The 19,244-nt window shown below is 37.1% G+C and overlaps 1 protein-coding gene across 1 annotated transcript in view; it reads left to right on the top strand.

Annotated features, from left to right (window-relative positions):
* The window catches only part of DCDC1 (doublecortin domain containing 1), a 497,588-nt gene that overhangs the window by 441,306 nt on the left and 37,038 nt on the right, over positions 1–19,244 (top strand). The window contains exons 27-34 of the mRNA XM_055094254.2: positions 2,437–2,595; positions 3,754–3,954; positions 8,034–8,127; positions 10,334–10,504; positions 12,726–12,911; positions 14,291–14,494; positions 15,772–15,973; positions 18,965–19,117. Of these exons, the coding sequence (XP_054950229.2) occupies positions 2,437–2,595; positions 3,754–3,954; positions 8,034–8,127; positions 10,334–10,504; positions 12,726–12,911; positions 14,291–14,494; positions 15,772–15,973; positions 18,965–19,117 (1,370 nt within the window). The remainder of the gene's footprint in view (positions 1–2,436; positions 2,596–3,753; positions 3,955–8,033; positions 8,128–10,333; positions 10,505–12,725; positions 12,912–14,290; positions 14,495–15,771; positions 15,974–18,964; positions 19,118–19,244) is intronic.

The raw sequence follows: 19,244 nt of genomic DNA, 5'->3' as shown, positions 1-19,244 counted from the left end.
ATTGTTCTGAATCAGAGATTTCATGAAGGCCTGGAGTCCTTGAGGTTAAAAGTGATTGGGTTCTCTCAGAGTACAATGCAGGCATCTCCTGCATATTCCAAGCAGGCTCTTTTGCTCAAGCCTCTTCTTGAATACTCCTAATAACAGAGAGATCACTGTTTTCAAGGAGGCCCATTCTAACATTTAAATAATTATTTAGACCGTCTCCATCTTATTATTCCATATGTTTCTCTGTACTATGCCCTATACCTCTTCTACTTGGCAGCCCTTAAACTGTTGGAAATATTTTTTAATATACAGGGTTATCTATTTTCCAGGCTGTCACTAGTCATTTGAACCATTTCTGATGACATGATCCTGAAATAATCCTAAATCATCTTGCATTAGGAAGTCACTGTAAGATTTTTCCCAGACTTTCTTAAATGTGCTTGTTTGGAGTTTTTTGCATATTTGAAAAATGGGATGATTTAAGGAGGGACATGCATAAAGCCAGCAGCTAGAACATCAATCTAGAAGGATCCTTTTTGATTGCTTTTTTATCATAAAGGTGTCCGGCACAAACAATAAGAAAAATGGAAAAGAAATTCTAGTAGCACTTGTCTACTTTGTGCTTTGCAGGAAAAAAAGACTTTTGGAACATAGAGAGTGGGGGAAACTTTCTCATTTCCTCACTCAATCACAGGTACCTGCCCACCTCTTCAGCCTCGTCTAGAACTACCATCCCCTCACTCACTGCATACCTATCACACCACTGTCTTTCTGTTCTTCAAATGGGCTAACCATAATCTTGCTTCATAGCCTTTTCATTTGTTCTTTTCTCTGCTTGGAATGCTCTCCCTCTAGATCCTTACATGGCTGGCCCCTTCCTATTGTCTTTGTCTCAATTCAAACATCACCTCTCAGAGAAGCCTTCTTTGACTCCATTGCTAACGTAAACCTTACCCCATCCCAGTCAATTTCCATTACAATATCCTATTTTGTTCAACTTATGGCATTTATCTTGTTTATTCATTTACTTGTCTATTTAATCTCTCCTCTTCCCACTAGAATGTAAACTCCATGAGCACTGATAACTTACCTGTCTTGTAGATGTTCAATAAATATTGATTAAAGGAGTGAATAACTAACGAATGGTTTGTTCTATGAATGAACAAATTAATAAAGCAAGATGGACTGAAAAATGACTGTTCTAAAACTGACTTGACTATACCTCATTTGCCAGGAAGTTCAAGAGCTGATAGAGAAATTCTGAGTAAGAAAGTTAAACATCTGGATTTGGGTAAAGAATCTTGTTTGCATCCTGCTAACTTTGTTAAAACTAAGAATGACTTTTTTTTTTTCCTTTTCCCCAAAGAAATGGAATTGATGAGAAAGCTGTGCTTTTTATTTTTAACACAAGATGGCGCTGTTGTTTTTTTAACTGTAAAGGGAGAGGTTTGCCTTCAGAAGCCGCTTGTGCTGCCTGCAGTTCTGAATGAGGCAGTGATTACCCACCAATTTCATATCCACATGTAATACTTCTATTACATTTGAAAAGAGTACGGTCAGCTGTGCTAGCACAGGAATTGTCCCTGAAGATTTTGGTAATTTAATAATGCTTGTAGTTACATCAAATTATGACAAGCACCTTGGTGATCAGTCTGTCCCAGAGAACTTTATTTACAGGTACGCATACTTAGAGTGCTGAAATAGGCTTGCTGCTTTGCCTGTATATTTATCCTTCCTCAGTCAAGCAGTCCTCATATCACAATCCCACTGAAGGCAAATGTGCTCTCAACAGTGGCCTGGAACTTTATATATACAGATCTATATGGCGGCTAGTGATCCCCTTTATATCTTCATTTTAGTAAGAAGCCAGAAGGCTGACTCAATTATTCAAACTATGACTATTTACTCTGTTTAGTATATTATTCTCTATCAAAAGCTGGCTCATATGTGCAGATGCTATTTGAGTTTCTCTAGATTTCTCTGTGGAGAAATCTTGGAAAAGTTAAGGTTTCTTAACCTTGTCTAATGAGTAAACTTTACAAAACCGGGTAATCCAGGCTGTACTGTTCTAGTCAGAATTATGACCCAATTATGGGGTAGAGAGAGGGAGTCTCATTACATGTTCATTGTGAATTTCTCAAACTACTGAGTAGTCAATCTTTATGATTTTTGAAATGCAATACATGGTCCCATTTTTTTCTGAGTAAACATGACAAAGATGAATGCTGCTTATTATGTGATTGAGGAATTTTATTTGTAGCCTTATATTAAAAGATCTAAATGATGTATTAGTAAGATGTGAATTTCCAGTATTAGGCACCCTTATGGAAATAAGATTTATAGATCCACCAACATCCTGTGGAATATGATCAGACTACACCTCAGAAAAAAAATCTGTGAACATGAATGAGATTTCTTAGGCTTATGTTTGCTTCTGAACCTTGATAGAGATTCACACACAAGAGCTCATCTTCGAATGAAGGCTTGTCACACACTTCCCAGGTATGCCTGGCAGGAAACTTCACATGACTTTGATGAGGATGACAGTCTTCCAAAGAAAACGGAAAAAGGGCTCTTTGAAAATGTGGAACCACAGAAGAAACACAGGTAAAAAGTTGCAAAGGATTCCTCTTAAAGATTTCTGTCTAGTGTTAGTTTTCTCACCTTGGGACACATATATTCCCAAGAGTTTTCACTGCTGTTAGCTGCTGTTTCTATCAACATGCACATTTTTGTCTTATGTTTTTGATTAAAATATTTACAAAATTTTGCGGGAAGGTCCTTTACTCTTTGGTTTATTTTGTTCAGTGTATAATATCTTACTCATTTGTGTGTTTTTTTCTATTAAACAGTATGCTTATCCACCTTTGCCTCCTGACAACTTAGCACAGAGCCTGTATATTTGTTGAATGAATGTGTGAGTGAACTTCTGAATAAGCATTTAAGATGCCCTAATGTTTTTAAGAAATTAAGAAAATGCAGTTTCTTCCTTTTTAGTTTAATGCTTTTTGTCAATGTCCAATGAAATGACAGGAATATATAGTACTTTGTATTATTTCATAATCTTTAGACATTTACTTGACATTACAGCAGTCACTGGAACACATGAATTAAATATTTTTGACACTTCAACATTTAGCACTAGGCCATGCACGTAGTAGGGGCTTAATAGATGTTTATAGATTAATTTAATTGACAATGTGTTGTGATATGTAATATGTTACTTCTGCTTAATGTAAGGTCCTTAAGACAGTCATTTAAATTACTAGTGCATCATTATTTTATGATATGCTATGACTTGTTAGAGGTGAGTTAAAAACTTGGAGAATGGTGTTCTGTTTCCAGGGATACTGTAGATAGAGGATAGAAACAATCATAGTTTGAATAGAATTCCTTTATTTCTCTGTTTTGATTCTACATGCCCCTGCCCCCATTCTCTTACTTAATTTTAAATTTTACTTTTTCCTCTTTAAATTACCTTGTCAACTGACGTTCTTTTTTCTTTGCTAACGAATTTTTCAAATATTCTCCTGGTAAACATTTATTTATGTTACAAAATAAGCTCAGAATTCTACTTCTTATGTCAGCTTAGAAGTGCAGTGCTAGTAGCATTGCCGTCATTCTAATGATATGGTCTATCATTTCAAGTTAACGTGTTTCACATTGGAGCTCTCACCAACAGAACTTATAATCTCCAACACATCACGTGCATGATCAAGTGCATGGGACATTTTTCTGCCACTAATAGAGATTTCTTTATCTCAGCTGTTCACCAAAGCATAGTAAATTGCACAAGAATTGCCATCAGCAGTTCGAATACAGAGATGGGCAGATTATAAGCCATGCTGCTCCTCAGCTAGTCTTGGGGGTTCAAGGTCCCAATCTCCGATCAGGCATGGAGGTGGTTTTGGTGGAGAAGAAATCTGATGGTAGTCATCAGCGCTGGATACACCAGGAAGACAGCAGGTAATCCCATTATACTTGGGTTTACTATATCAAAAAGTGAATAGGATCCTAATAAGTCTAGCATGGTCCCCACAGAACAAGATGAACTATATCTGAGAGTTTTGGGTCTTCTATTTAACTTAGCTGATAATTCTTTATCCTAGCCAAAGAAGAGGAAGGGAATAAAATCAAATGTAAATGCTAGGTAAGCTACATATAATTTATCCACAATCAGATTCAGAGGAGGAATGTTCCCTCTGATCTCCTGGGTATAGTTTTATCTGGCCATTGGGCTCAAGACTGAACTTTCATCAATGTCATTTTTATGAAATGAAGAGATCAAATAAGAATTCTAAAAAGTCCCCAATTTTCAAATTTTTTGATACTTTTCATTAACTTACTCCCCATCCTTCCCCCAACACACACCTTCCCTCTTTCCTCCACCTTCATAAAATAACCAATTTGTGGTTTCCACTCACGCAGTATAAACTAATTCCTATCTTAGCAAATATATCAACCTAATTCAATGTCTGGTCCTGGATCCAAATTTGAACCAACTACAGTACTGTAAAAAAGTTATTTTTGTGATAATCAGGAGAAATATAAAACAGCTTGGCTATCTGATGACATTAAGGAAGTCCTATTAATTTTGTTGGGTCCAATAATGGTTCAATGGTAATGTTAAAAAAAAAGTCCTGATAAGTTGGAAACATTGTAGTATTTACAGATAAAATTAAAAGCTATCTTAGATTTGTTGTAAGACATTCTATCATAAATAAAAATTTTAAAAGTTGAGGGGAATGGATGAAATGAGAATGGCAGAATGTTGATGGCTGTTAGGTCCATGCTGGTTGGTTACACATTTCTCTCTCTCTCTCTTTTTTTTTTTTTTTTTGGGTGCATATGGAACATTTCTTTAATCGAACAAAAAAGAAAACAATTCCCTGTTTTTTAGATTGGTTTGCTTCAAATTCTACCATTAGTGTGATATGGTGGGCCTCCAGGGACCTCTTTAATCTCTTGAAATAGTGTACAAAGTGTATGTTTGTGCATTGTGCAATTTATTTTTTCTGGGAAAGAGCTGAGATTTTCACTGGCTTCTCAAAAGGTCTGCGATGAAAAGGCTTTTGAATCAGTACTTTGAGGGAGGTTGCACAAGCTTCAGCAGGCGGCAGCAGCGAGCCCTGCCTGGGCAGGAGAGGAGCTGGTCTTACTCTGCTCACTGAGATGAGCAAAGCCTCCGGCAAGGAGAACTCGCTGGGCTGATGTTAGAAAAGACGGGAAAACCAATTGTGTAGACAGACCTGGTGAAAGTGTTTCTTTGCCCCATTCACCTGGGCTAAGCTGCCTTTGCAATGTGTAGGTAGGACAGCAGGCTTTTGTTTCTGTGAATGGTTTGCCATATGGAACCAGAATTCATTCATTCAGCTGCCAAGGGTTATTGAGGGCAGTGTTTTAGGAGCTGTTGCTTTACAAAGAACAAAACAGATAAAAAATCTTTACTCTTATGGAGCTGACATCCTAGTGTTTCCTCATTTCTACATTGTATTTAGCAATTTATATTATTGCCTCGGCTTTCTGTATTATAGTAGAGGTCCCCACTTAAACCTAAATTGCAATTTGAGCATGGCTGATAAATTTGGGTGGACACGCATGGGGAATAAGAATGTGACCCTACGGCAAGAGAAAGCCATTGCATAATGAGTTTGACCCAGAATACTTGGTCATTGGAAGAGAATACTAGTTCTGAATCTTGCTCAGTGTCTGTCTGCCTAAAACTCTATGAGATGTTGGGTCATGTGTAGCACTGCCTTGGAAAATCTAACCATGTATAACACAGAAGAGAAGGACAGTTTCTTTCCATCTCCTCCCACTTTGCAGAACATTCTGTACTTTTGTCATCTTGGGAGCTCCTCATGTCAAGACACGGAAAAGAGAGGCAGTTAGTGGAAGGGAGATGGTGATATTGGGTGATCCGTCATTGGAAACGTCAGAGTCCAGAGAGAAGAGGTGGAGCATCAGGGGGCCCAGTGGGACAAGATTTGCTGATAAGCACAAGTCCCCCTCTAGGGACACCCAGACAGACTTGAACAAAATAGTTTTTTTTTTTTTTTTTTGAGACAGAGTCTCTGTTGCCCAGGCTGGAGTGCAGTGGCATGATCTCGGCTCACTGCAAGCTCCGCTTCCCGGGTTCATGCCATTCTCCTGCCTCAGCCTCTCCGAGTAGCTGGGACTACAGGCACCCGCCACCACACCCAGCTAATTTTTTGTATTTTTAGTAGAGACAGGGTTTCATCGTGGTCTGATCTCCTGACCTCGTGATCCGCCCTCCTCGGCCTCCCAAAGTGCTGGGATTACAAGCGTGAGCCACCGCGCCCGGCCAAGAGTTTTTGCAGAAGTCTTGTTGATTAGGTGTGGGCATGATTCAGAACAATATATGTCCCATGGTAGAAGTGTGTTTGTACAGCGACAGTAATTCTGAGGTTTACTGCACATCTTCCCTTGCCATATTGCTTTGTTCTCTTTCATGTAGATGGGTGGCTTTTAAAACTCATTTGTTTTGATAAGCTGGTGAAACCTAGAGAACCGTGGGTTACACTATGTAGTAGAACTTAATGGAAAATTGCATTTATGCTAACCACAGTCTTTTTATCCTCCATATTTTACCCAGGCTAGTAAATTAGGGTATATATACCCATGTACATTACATATGTATATAATATATATCACCCTATGGCTGAAGGAGATTGCCCAAGAAAGGATAAACTTGCAATGGGGTCCCCTCCCCAAGGCTGGGGTTCAGGACTCATTAAAAAAGGTATGGTTCCATTCCACTGAATTGCAGAGCAGTTTTGCTGGTGTACCTGGCCAGAGCTTGTCTGTAGTGGCTGAATGTCTTAGTCTAGTTTCTGTTACTTATAACAGAATAACTGAAACAGGGCCGGGCATGGTAGCTCATGCCTGTAATCCCAGCACTTTGGGAGGCTGAGGTGGGAGGATCACCTGAGATCACCTGGCTGGACCAGCCTGGCCAACATGGTGAAACCCCGTCTCTACTAAAAATACAAAAATTAACTGGGCTTAGTGGCACATGCCTGTAGTACCAGCTACTCGGGAGACTGAGGCAGAAGAATCGTTTGAACCCAAGAGGTAGAGGTTGCAGTGAGTTGAGATCATGACACTGCACTCCAACCCGGGTGACAGAGTGAATCTCCATCTCAAAAAAGAAAAAAAAAAAGAATACCTGAAACTGGGTAATTTATAAGGAATGAAATTTATTTCTTACAGTTCTGGAGGTTGGAAAGTCCAATGTTGAGGGGTGCATCTGGTGAGAGCTTTCTTGCAGCTGGGGGCTCTCTAGAGCCCTGAGATGGCACAGGTCATCATATGGCACAGGGCATCATACAGCACAGAACATCACGTCACATTCCTTTTCTTATAAACCCACTAGTTTCACTCCCATTATGACCTATTAATCCATTAACCCTTTCATCTACGGATTAATCCAGGCAGACCCCTCTTGATCCAATCACCTCTTAAAGACTCCATTTCTTAATACTGCCACATTGGGAATTAAGTTTCAACATGAGTTTTGGAGGGGCATTCAAACCATAACACTGAGTGAGCAGGACATAATATTCTGGAACATATAGGGGGGTGCAGTCTGTTGCTGGGCACAGCAGCATTCAGAGGGAATGGGATGGTGGTACACTAGGAGGCCTGAAGCATGTGGTGTCCATGTCAGGAGAAAGTGAGCAAAGGAGCAATAGGCAAGCCCGGGCTATGAAGGTCCCGGGAGACCTGCTTCCTGGGCACCTCGCTGGAACAAAGCATCATTGGGTGTTCTCACTCCCAATTGCTGACCCCCTACCACAGCCAGAAAGAGCAGGAGAGCCCCTTCATCCTGCAGTCTTCTTCCAGCACTCTCTACTGAGAAAGCTTAACATCACACTTACTGTAGGGGAGAAATTCTTAAAGGATTCACATTCATTATTACAGAGCATGCATGGAGCTGAGAGGCAACACAGTGCTAAGTGGCACAGAGGGAGATCTAATCTGGTCATGCTACTTTGTAATGTGGCTAATCCTGTTTTCCCAAGGACCTTTCACCTTGTGAGTAACCCTGACCTTGTGCTGGCAGTGTCTATGACCAAGACTAGAAATGAAGTTTGTGGCTATCCAGTTATTGTTCAGGTAAGATATGTATGGCTAAAGATTAGTCATGGCCTTTTAATTAAATTTAAGTAAAGCTTTGTGCTTCCTTGTAGTGGAGGAAAAAAAAAACTGTCATAGAATCCTATTTGAATGTTGTTAAAATATTTACAATAGTCTGCCTAGATTTTAAATTGAACATGTTCATGTACCTCTTAATTTAGTTTAATCCAACAGATGGTGATTGTGGGCTTGCTGCATGTCAGGCACTATGCTAGTTACTGAAATCAAACCCAATGGCAAGCATGAGAAATTGTCCCAACAGCATTCATCAAGCTTATGGTCTCAGTGGTGGCTGCAGGCAGGTGGATGGCTGTTAGATGCACCTAAATTTGATCATCAGGAACATATGCAAGGCTCCTGTTTCTAAAGGCCTTGGCAGCTGGAGAGAAAGAACCTAGTCAGGGAGGTCTTCCCGAAGGATGCAAGATCCTCAATGTTAATTCTACCAAACGACCCATTTGAAATTCTCTTTTCATTCACTGTTGCAAATGCTTAAAGCAGCCAGACAATTTATGGAGACTGCAGAGAAGTCTGGCTTCATTTGAGTTTTGGACAAAGACCTGGGAAGATCTTTTTTTTCACATTTTTCTGTCATTCTCACATGCTTATAACCAAAACCACTCTTAAACGAATATGTGTTTTTCCTTGCTAGTAAGGGAGAAAGTGAAGAAGCATTCCTGCTTTGCATGTACTTTCTGTGTCCTCCTCAGTATTTTCCATCCTCTTGTTGAACAGAATAGATTGCCTCCAGATAACATTTGTTTCATTCTGTGATTTTAATAGCAATGAAGCAACTTGTTTTGCAGGCCCTGAATCCAAAATTGAGACATAGCAATCTGGACAAATACCAAAGCTTAATTAAGTCTTCTATCCTGGTGATAAATATGGACTAAAAAATTATTCTAGGAGATAGAGTACATATAACATTACATTATTCTCTGTCAGGTGCCTCTTCAGCACAGACCACAGTGAGATACAACCTCATACACATACAATTTTAGTACCTTAATCATATTCATAAAATTATAGATATGGATGGTTTCTCCCAAGGTTACCATTTCATAAGAAATAATTTCACCCCAAGGTAATTTGGATTACCTTTCAAGAATTTTTTGTTGCTGGTGTTGTGTTTATTGAAACAACTGGTTTGTGAGAAAATATTAAAGTTCATGTAAAATAATAAAAATGAGGCATCGCAGGTTAATGCTACTAGACCCTTTTCTGTCCCTTGAAAATATAGTCTTTGGTTTTTCAGACCTCTGAGGGAGGCTTTATTGTCTGACCCATTAAATCAATTCTTGGGACTCATTTATTTTCTTCTTTGCTATTAAGCTCTCGCTTGGTAAAGTAGATGTTATTAATTATAAAAGTTCCTTGAGGTGTTATGACATATTTAGTTAGAACTAATCTACTGGTTTAAGTTCTGTTAAATTGAAACTATTTCTTTACTTGTACTTGAGCCAACTTTCACAATTAGAATAAATATATTGTTTCTATTACATGTTTAACTGAATGTACTTAAAAAATAAACCTCTTTGATAATCAATGAAATATAAATTAAAATATCAACAAGGTACTTTTTTTCATTTATTATATTCATGTTTTGGAAATATTGCCCATTTTTTGGCAAGAATGTAAGGAAAATGGGTCATTTAGCATATTATTGGCACAAGTGCAAGGTAAAATATTTCTCTAGAAGGCATTTTGATATATCATAATCTTTAAAATGATTTTTTTATTGGCAACTCTACTTCTAGAAATTTGTCCTAAAAAATTATCATGGATTTCCCAAATATTTATTTACACTATTTGTTTATTTTAGAGAAATTTTGAGAAAGAACCTTCATGTTTAACTATTGGAGATTAGTAAAATATCCCTAAAATGAAATGGTATATATTTTTAAAAGATGTTAGAAAAAGGTTCAGGGAATATTGTTAAGAAAAAAAATTGCAGTTACCAAATTGTATGCATTTTATGATTCTATTTTTGTAAATCAAATAATGTGTATTTATAAACATATAAAAGATTGCATGTCTAATCACTAAAATTTCAAGAGTAGTAGTTGTCACTGTGTGGTGGGATTATAAGTAATTATCTGCACTTTCTGGATATATGCAATGAAAAACAAGACACTATAACCCTCACATGAACTCACTTGACTCCATATTTTGCCTCTTTTTTCAGAAATATAAGCCGTACAACAATGGAGCTGCCAATCAAAAGTGGCATTACATGAAAAATATAAAAGCACTTGTGGCCTTTCATAGCACTGCCTTGGATAAGGAAATTACATCAGCAAATTATGCTGGTGTCTGTACATCATCTGTGATTAAAGAAGAAAACATTGATCAACCAGTAAGTGGTTCCTTCCTCTCAAAGATAAAAGAAAAATAGGGTAAAAGAGAGTAATTTAATAAAATGAGAAAATTTTTTTCCCTAGAAAACTTTATGTTCATACAAGTTGAATGCTGATTTTTGAGTGAAATCACTTAGACTCTGATTCTGGTAGGAAAGAATGAAGGAAAATAGTGAGAGAAAAAGAATTAGGTAGTTTATATTAATCTGATGTACTTAAAATTTTTATTATTGAAATTTTCATACATATTCTAAAGTAGAGAGACTAGGGAAATAAGTCTTCATTTATCCATCATTCATATTTAACTATTATCTAGGTTTTGCCATGTTTGCCAACCCCAGACATTATATTATTTCACCTCCGTATGAATCACATACTTCCAAAAATTTTGGACATTTTCTGACATACTCATCATGCCATTCTCACAGCTAACAAGATTAACAATAATTCTTTGGCCATCTAATACTCTATCCTTAATCAAATTTCCCAGGTTGCCCTAACATTTTTTTTTTATGGTTTGTTGGTTTGTGTCAAGATTCAAATCAGGTCTCTATGTGACACTCAGTTGCGTAGTCTGGCTCCATTTTCATATTGAATGCCCCTTAATGGGGTTTGTTTACTTTCTTCTTTGTGGCATCCTTTGACTTGTTTCCCCATCCCCCATAATTTCTGTAAATGAAATTGAGTCCTATAGTTGTAATTAGATTTATGTTTAACGTTTTTTTGGGCCAGAATCTTCATAGGTTTTCCCACATGTTTCCTATTTATCACTCACATAGGCAATGTGTGGGTTTTCCATTTTCAGTCATGATAGTTATGAGTGGGTTCAGGTGTTTGCAACCTGATTTCATGTTTAAAAATTCCCCAAAGACATTTCACTTAATGTTGCCCTCTTGTTTCAAAAGGGTCAATTTTGTCTAATTCTATCATGTTTTCCTACGTTGATTAACTAAACTTTTAATAGAAGGAAGAACTTTAGCTCATCAATTCAATATTTGACTACTCAAAAATATGGTTGTAAGGGAAGGTAGGATGAACACCTAATTCTTTCTATTGATGTCACTTATCTATTGCATTGTAACAAAACCCCTGAAAATTTAGTGGCTTAAATAAAAAACCCATTTTTTGCTTGGCGAGCCGGCGATTAGAGCTGGGGTCAGCTGGGCAGTTCTGCTGGTCTTGTCCCAGGTCACTAATGTGGCTACAGTCATCTGCTGGTTCTTTAGTAGTTGGGTGTTTTTATGGGGACTGGATGGTCAAAGATGGCGTCCCTCACCATCTGGTGGTTGGCAGGCTGTTAGCTGGGAACATTGGTTCTTCAACTACATGTCTTCTCGAGCAGGCTAGCTCAAGTTTGTTCACGTTGTGGTCTCGGGGTTCCAATGGCAGCTAAAAGAGAATAAGCTCTGATGTGCAAGCACTTCTTATGCATCTGCTTGCATCACATTTGTTAGTGCTGTGTTGGCCAAAGCAAGTCACATGGCCTTTCCCAGATTCAAGGAAAGAAGAAAAGGAGAAAGATCGTACTTCCCAATTGGAGGACCAAAACTGTCACATTTTAAAAGGGCATGCAAATAAGAGTGGGATGGTTTTATTGTGGCCATCTTTACAAATAATCTGCCACAATTTCTAGTGGCCAGTTTGTAGAGTTTTAAATTGATGCCAGTTTACTTCCAACAGTCTCCGAAAAGTTGCAGTTTTGTTTTTATTTGCTTGGGGTTTATTTGTTTTTATTTATATTGTTAGCATCATTAAAACTCATAGGATTTTATATTTAAACATTTTCAAAATGTTTTAGTTATCAGTCTTTCTGTTGCTCCCTAATTGTCCCATTTTGGGGCAGTGGAGGCTCCTTCATGTTGGCTCCTGTGTCTTTTGGACATGATGATGGCTTCTTTTCATTCAGGACACAAGATATCCCTTGATTGTCTTGTATATTTCTTGCCTCAAATCTGGAGCTGGCCATTTCTCCAAGAAGCTGATTTTGCACATAGTTTATATTCATTGGTGTCGAATTGTCGTTACAGAATTTGGAAATACTTTAAATTTTTTAATATAGCATTTTGGCTAAATTTATGCTAAATTTAAATTTAGCATAAAATTTTAAATTTAGCATTTTGGGGTGTTAAAAGTGCTATATTTATATTGTAAAATGTTCTACAGCAATGCTATAACAATTTAGATGCTCCTATATAAAGCCATCTTTGTCTCCCATTTTAGGGATACTGTTACCTCTCACCTGATGGAAAGAGAAAAACTATGCTCTGCTTGGCTTGTGGACAATCCATGAGAACAGAGAAAGGACTGAAACAATTGCTTCCAGGGGTTCCATTCCTCTGTATTTCAGGCACCAAGACTCAGAAGCCCTTCTTACAAGGGCCCTTCAAGGTCATCAGTGTGGCTGAGGTATGTAATGATCTGAGCTCTGCTAATGCATGTATGGCAACAATTTGGAAACTTTGATGCATTCATTATCTGCCTTGCACTCAAGTTCATCTCCACTCATCCAATTCATCTTCCTCAGATGCACCTTTACCATTCTACCTGCATTGATTTCCTTTTCCCCATTGTAATTTAAAATGCATTGTCTATTAATAGTTCAATAGACTCTTTGAAGTTAATTGGGCACTTCTGCAGCTTTAATCATTTACTGACATATTTCACTGTTCTCAGTGTTGCTTTTAGGTGAGGAAGTAACTGCAAATCTTTACTTCGTGGAACAGCTTTTTGCCTATATCCACAGGAAAAAACTTCTTTTTACTAGCATGGAACATTTCAGGGGGAATTGGATGTGTTGTTGTTAATGACTGTTCAGGTTTGGTGCCTGAATTCACACATCTATGTCTAATAGTATTTAGAGTTCACGGAGGAACAACAACAAAAAAAACTCTTACTGCTTTCCTATAACCTTTGTTTAAAATGGTACCGTTTAAAAAACCCTCCCTTTCAACTGTAGAAGTAAAAACTATGGGAACTTACACACCTGAATAAAAAGGAGCGATTCCTAAAAGGTGGAATATATCTTCCAGTCTGGTGTGCTCTTCAGGGCTTGCTCACCTCATCCCCAGATCACCCTCCTCCCTTCCCTAATCCTGATATGCATTGCAGTTACAAAAAACATCAACAGAAGCAATAGCTCTGAAGGAGAAAGGAAGTCAGTCCTCTGGGAAAACTGAAAGCATCTGGTTTGCTTTGAAGATAGTGGGATAATCTTAAGGAGATGGTGAGGAGTTGGTTGGAAAGAATCCCCAGTGCTACAGAATTTCAGACAGAACTTTGCCCTCAGGGCAACGTCCTAGGTTGGGATGAAAAGGGAAAGCAGAAGAGTGGTGTTCACCACCCTTACTACCATGTGTTTAAAGCTACAACCATTCCCCTCCCCATTCATCAACATCTTCCACCATATGGTGGAATCATCCTAAAGTTAAAAATTCAGAGGCTATCCGTAATGTTAGTGTATTATTACTTTAATCCAGGCTCTCTCTGGCCATGGCAGAGAGAAAGCAAAAAACAAATAAACAAACAAACAAAAACAAGAGAATGCCAGAAACACAAGCCAGATGCCCAAAGTCACCTAGTGACTCAGTGACAGGCCTGGGAGGGAACTGAAGAATTTGGATCCAACATCCTTCCGGCTCTAGTATTCAATATCTATAACACATGAAGAGAGCATTGCAAAATGTAGACACCACACACGTATACACACATTTATTAAGAGACTAAAGTGTAGCACACTAAAACAAGAAAGTTTGAGTAAATGTACAATTTATTTTTTTAAAAATTAGGTTGATTTGTCGTGTGACAAGGCTGAAAAAACTCTAAGTTACTACCAAGCACGTCTGTTGTCTTTACGGATGAAGACCTGCACGCAAGCTGCATCTCACAGTGGCATGGCAGCCACACACCAGAAGGCAGTGAAAATAATTGCATACAAAAATGGGGATGGATATCGTAATGGGAAGTTAATTGTGGCTGGAACATTCCCCATGGTAAGTGGCTATCACTTAAATGCTGCTTGCATCTTCAGAGGTAATGACAATGGCAATTCTTCTTAAAGAAAAAGCAGTGGGATTGAGTGATAAATGTCCCTGGCCAGACTCACCAGTTAAAGCTGATGAGATGAAGATCTCTGTTTACTTAAAGACATTTTATTTGATTGTATGTCAGTGGATACAGACTTAGAAAAACTAGAAACCAGAATTCAGTTTTTAGGTTGGCTCTAGAGCAGAGATCTATAAGAAAGAGGAAAACAAAGCTACTGGATTTTCTTCCTTCTTGTGATAGACGGAATGCCTTTTTCTGCCTTGTTTCTCATGCCAGCTTCAAGTTGTATGTCATCTGAATCATCCAAGAGATGCCACCTCATTCACCATCTGGAGTATCTGGGCATTTATTTGTTGATAGGATGTTTTATTTTATTTTCAAATTGGGGAAGCAGGGGCTGTGTTAGGAGGAACTACCTGGTCTGCCTTGGGGGCTGCTCCTCATAGTCATAGGAAGAGAGAAGAAGCTAGAAGGCCCAAACCCAGCTTTGTTCTTGCACTACTTGGTGATTATCTTGACTATTCACTCTGGCCAATGCCTTTAGCAATGTATTTTACAAGTGATATTTGATATGATATGGAGTTACCCTGCAGACTTCCTTGCAAGCGCACATATCTATTCCCTCACCTCTTTGGCTGGAAATATTTTTTTTTAATTAAGGTATTGTTATTCAATAAACTAAGCAAAATACAGAAGTTAGCAACTCCAAGATTCACCCAGGGATGCACAGCTGGCTTTTATGGTCTTGGACAAAAATTTTAATCTTTCATCCTGTTTTTCCATCTGCAAAATGGAGGTAATAATACCTGTCAGTTCTTGGTTTGAAGGTTAACTACTTACTTATTTTAAAGCGGTTTATCAGTATGAAGTATTACAACAGTTGTATAACATAAAGCAACAAATTTGAAAGTGGATTTTTAAGTTGAACAATTCTTAGAAGATACTCTGATGCTAAAATATATTAATATATGTCAGCTGCCATGTTAAATTTGTGGAGATAGGAAATTTACGGCTGGATTGGACTACTGTTGTGAAATTAGGTAGGACAATCTGATATCCAAAATAGTCTGTAATCAAAGATCAGCATCATTAGTAATTCAGCTTTCTATTTTCTCAAATTCAATTATTTTTTTTTTCAGATTTTTAGAATGACAAGCTCTTAATGATCATTCCCAATGCTATCACCTTTGCCTGTCAGATCCTTACTGCCTGTGTTATCTAGCTTCTTACAGAATGCACGGAACAACTTGGGCTTGCCAGAGCAGCCTCCAAAGTATATACCAAAGATGGAACCCCAATCTTTACCTTGCGTGATTTGGTTTTATGGGCTCTAGATGAATCCTTTCTCCAAAGAGACTCTGAGAAACAAAAGCAAGATGCAGCTCCTGTTGGAAAAGAACAGATAATTGTTGAAAGTATGGAAGGTTGGCTACAATCTACAGCATTTAGCTGATTCTACTTATGCTTGATCATGAAAACGTTAAACGTGATTATTTCATTTAGTCAGTTTTTTCAGAATTTCAAAATCATAGGAAGCTACTTTTGTGACCCGAAGAGTGTCAATGAAATTGTCATGTTGTTTTCACCTTGCAGAATTATAAGAAAAATTAAAAATTAATGCAAATTTTCATTTTAGCACTGAAACAATAAATAAACTGCATATAATTAATAAAATATGTTTGACAGTTCAGCTACTTTATGGAACATAATCATTTTTTGTTCTTACTCAGAACCAAACTGAGTAAGAACAGACTGGTTTTGTTCTTACTCAGAACCAAACCAACTGGTGACCACTTAAGAAATTGGGGCTGGGTCAATGGAAATCTCTTGCTACTATTAGAAGGAAGGTGTCCTCTCTATGCTTTTACTGTCATTCAACTCCCCTTCCCTGTCTCTGTCTTCTCCACTTTTTACTATCTCCCAGAAGCTCCAGTCAATATCCATCTATTGCATTTTTGGGCACACTGCATGATAATGATCTGTTTATAGCTGTGTGTCTTATTAGACTATTTGCAATTTGGGGGCAGTGACTGTGTGTGTCCCAAACAACAGTCTGCTAAATAAAAGCAAGTCTTGGTAGTAGTGATTCAGTAGTTTTCTCAGTATGAGATTTCCATGGTTGTACTAAGAGGCACAATTTAGAAGTTAAGAACTTGGATTTTGGAGCCAGAATACCAGGGTTCAAATCCCAGCTTTGTCACTTGCTAGCTCAATGGCCTTGGGTAAGTTGTTTAACTATTCTTGTATTCCAATTTTCTTATTTATAAAGTTAGGATACATTTTTAACTAATTTTACTATTTTAAATTTCTTACATAAAATGTACATATTTTACTATTTGTAAAATTGTCAATTACTTCATGGATATAGATATATATATACACACACACATACATATATATGTGTATATATATATTTAACATGTCTCCATTATATAGATAACATTGTCTTAGTCCATTAGTGTTGCTGTAACAGAATACCACAGGTTGGTTAATTTATAAAGAACAGAACTTTATTTCTCACAATTCGGGAGGCTGGGAAGTCCAAGAGCAAGGCATTGGTAGATCTGGTTGTCTGGTGAGGGTTACATTCTCCAGAGGGGAAGAATGTTTTGTCCTCACACAATGGAAAACAGAAAGGGCAAAGGAGCCCAGCACTGTGTGAAGCCTCTTTTATAAGGGTCTTAATTCTACTCACAAGAAGAGAAGCCCTTATGACCTAATCACCTCTTAAAGTCTCTATCTCTCATAATATCATTACATTGGCCATTAAATTTTAACACCAGAATTTTGGAAAGCACACATTCAAACCATAGCAAGTATATCTATATATCTATATTTTCACTTGAACACATATATATGTGTATATATATTCAATATCTGTATTCGTTTGATCATTATTAATATATTCATTTGGTCCTCATAAATATGAATAATAGTCATTTGTGTATTTATATACACACACGCACATATATAACTTAGAACAATGCCTGGTTGATATTTACCAAACATTCAGTGAAATTACTTATCACTTTTGTGTATAGGATATTACTTATTTTGTATTCAAACGAGTTTTAAGAAATAATTATGTGAACATTTAATGCCTAGCTGATTGCTGAAGCATATATTTCTGCCTTTATTTGGCATACAGAATATCTGAGCTTCAGGTTTTATAAAATTACAATTTCAAACACTCTTCTTTAAATTCTTATTTAAAGCCTGGTTGGAGTAATATTATTAATGTAGGACTATCAAAAGGGCATTCTTTTGATTCCATCTCTTCCTCCCTATATTCTAAAGGGTATCCTTAAATCAGGCAAGCCCATCACTAGGCTGCCCCCTTTTATGGAATTGTGACTTGATGTTATGCCATCAGTTTGCATTAAGGAACTTTAAAGAAACAGCTGTTGGTCAGAATTCAACGTAGTGCTTACTATGCAGGCAGTCGTTAAGAGCACAGGCTTCATTGGAAGATGGCCTGGATTCTAATCTTTACTCTGCCATCACCCAGCTATGTCACTAAAGCTCAGTTATCATATCTGTAAAAGAGGACTGATAATAAGCCCTAACTCAGAGTCTCAGAGTATCATTTTTAGAATCACATGAGATGATGTATGTAAAGGCCTTAATAAAATACCCAGTATATAGTAACTTCTCAATATATATTAATTTTCTATTGCAGGGTACTGTTAGCTATATCACGAATAGCCTCTTTATGAGGACCCTTAAATGAATTTTTCTCAGATCTCAGAACCAGGAAAAGTGCATTTTCTATGGAATTTCTCACTATATGTGGGCCATATGAAGCTGGAAATTGTGTTTTTCTCTTTGCTTTCGCCATTAGGAAGCTCAGAGCCCAAATTTTGCTTTATCTCTAGCAAGTAAAAACAAGGTGGTATTTATTTCTGTTTAACAATAAAAATAATATCTAACATTTATTGGATGTTCATCAGAGTAAATAGGCCAAACACTATTTCTTCTAAGCATATTACTTTGTTCTTTTAAAAAAAGAAACAGCAGAATGAGATATTATTATTCATTTAAAATATAAGAACACTAAGGTACTTTATCCCTGGATTTAGTCTATTCCTATACTCCTTTCCCCTGTGCTTGATTTTTTTATCTCTATTTTTTCCATTTCAGAGTAAGAATTTTGGTAAGCCACCTCAAATTTCTTTCAGAACTAGGTGATGTGTAAGAAAGAAATTAAAACATATTTACAATCTTATTAGTTTATTTTTTGGGTTGTATATGAAGTTTCTGACCAAAATTATGCATTAGTCTCTGATTTTGGCATTGCCTGTTTAAATCAAATTAAGTTATTAATGAATAATAAAATATTTTGAATAAACAAATTCAGAAAACAAATTTATTCATTATTCATTGAACAATGATAAATGTGTCATTTTTTCCACCAGAAAATCCAAGAATGAAAGTGAAAAACAGATTATTTGCAAAATCTGTGACATCCGATAGTTTGGATGGTATAGACAAGTCTTTGCTTACCCTCATCCTCAGAAATCCTATTGCCATCTGGGTGTCTTGTGGTGAACCATTTCTACCTCCAAACGGTAACTTTTTTGTTTTTGCTTTCTTTCAAGCAAGTATATGAGGGGAGAGAGAAATACATTTTATGCCATCATAAGAAAATGAATTAAATGTGTATAATATCAACATAATAACATCACATTTATACAA

The sequence above is a fragment of the Pan paniscus genome, chromosome 9 (assembly GCF_029289425.2).
Source record: "Pan paniscus chromosome 9, NHGRI_mPanPan1-v2.0_pri, whole genome shotgun sequence".
Taxonomy (NCBI): Eukaryota; Metazoa; Chordata; class Mammalia; order Primates; family Hominidae; genus Pan; species Pan paniscus.
Note: the sequence above shows the minus strand (reverse complement) of the source record. Positions and strands in the feature narration are given on the sequence as shown.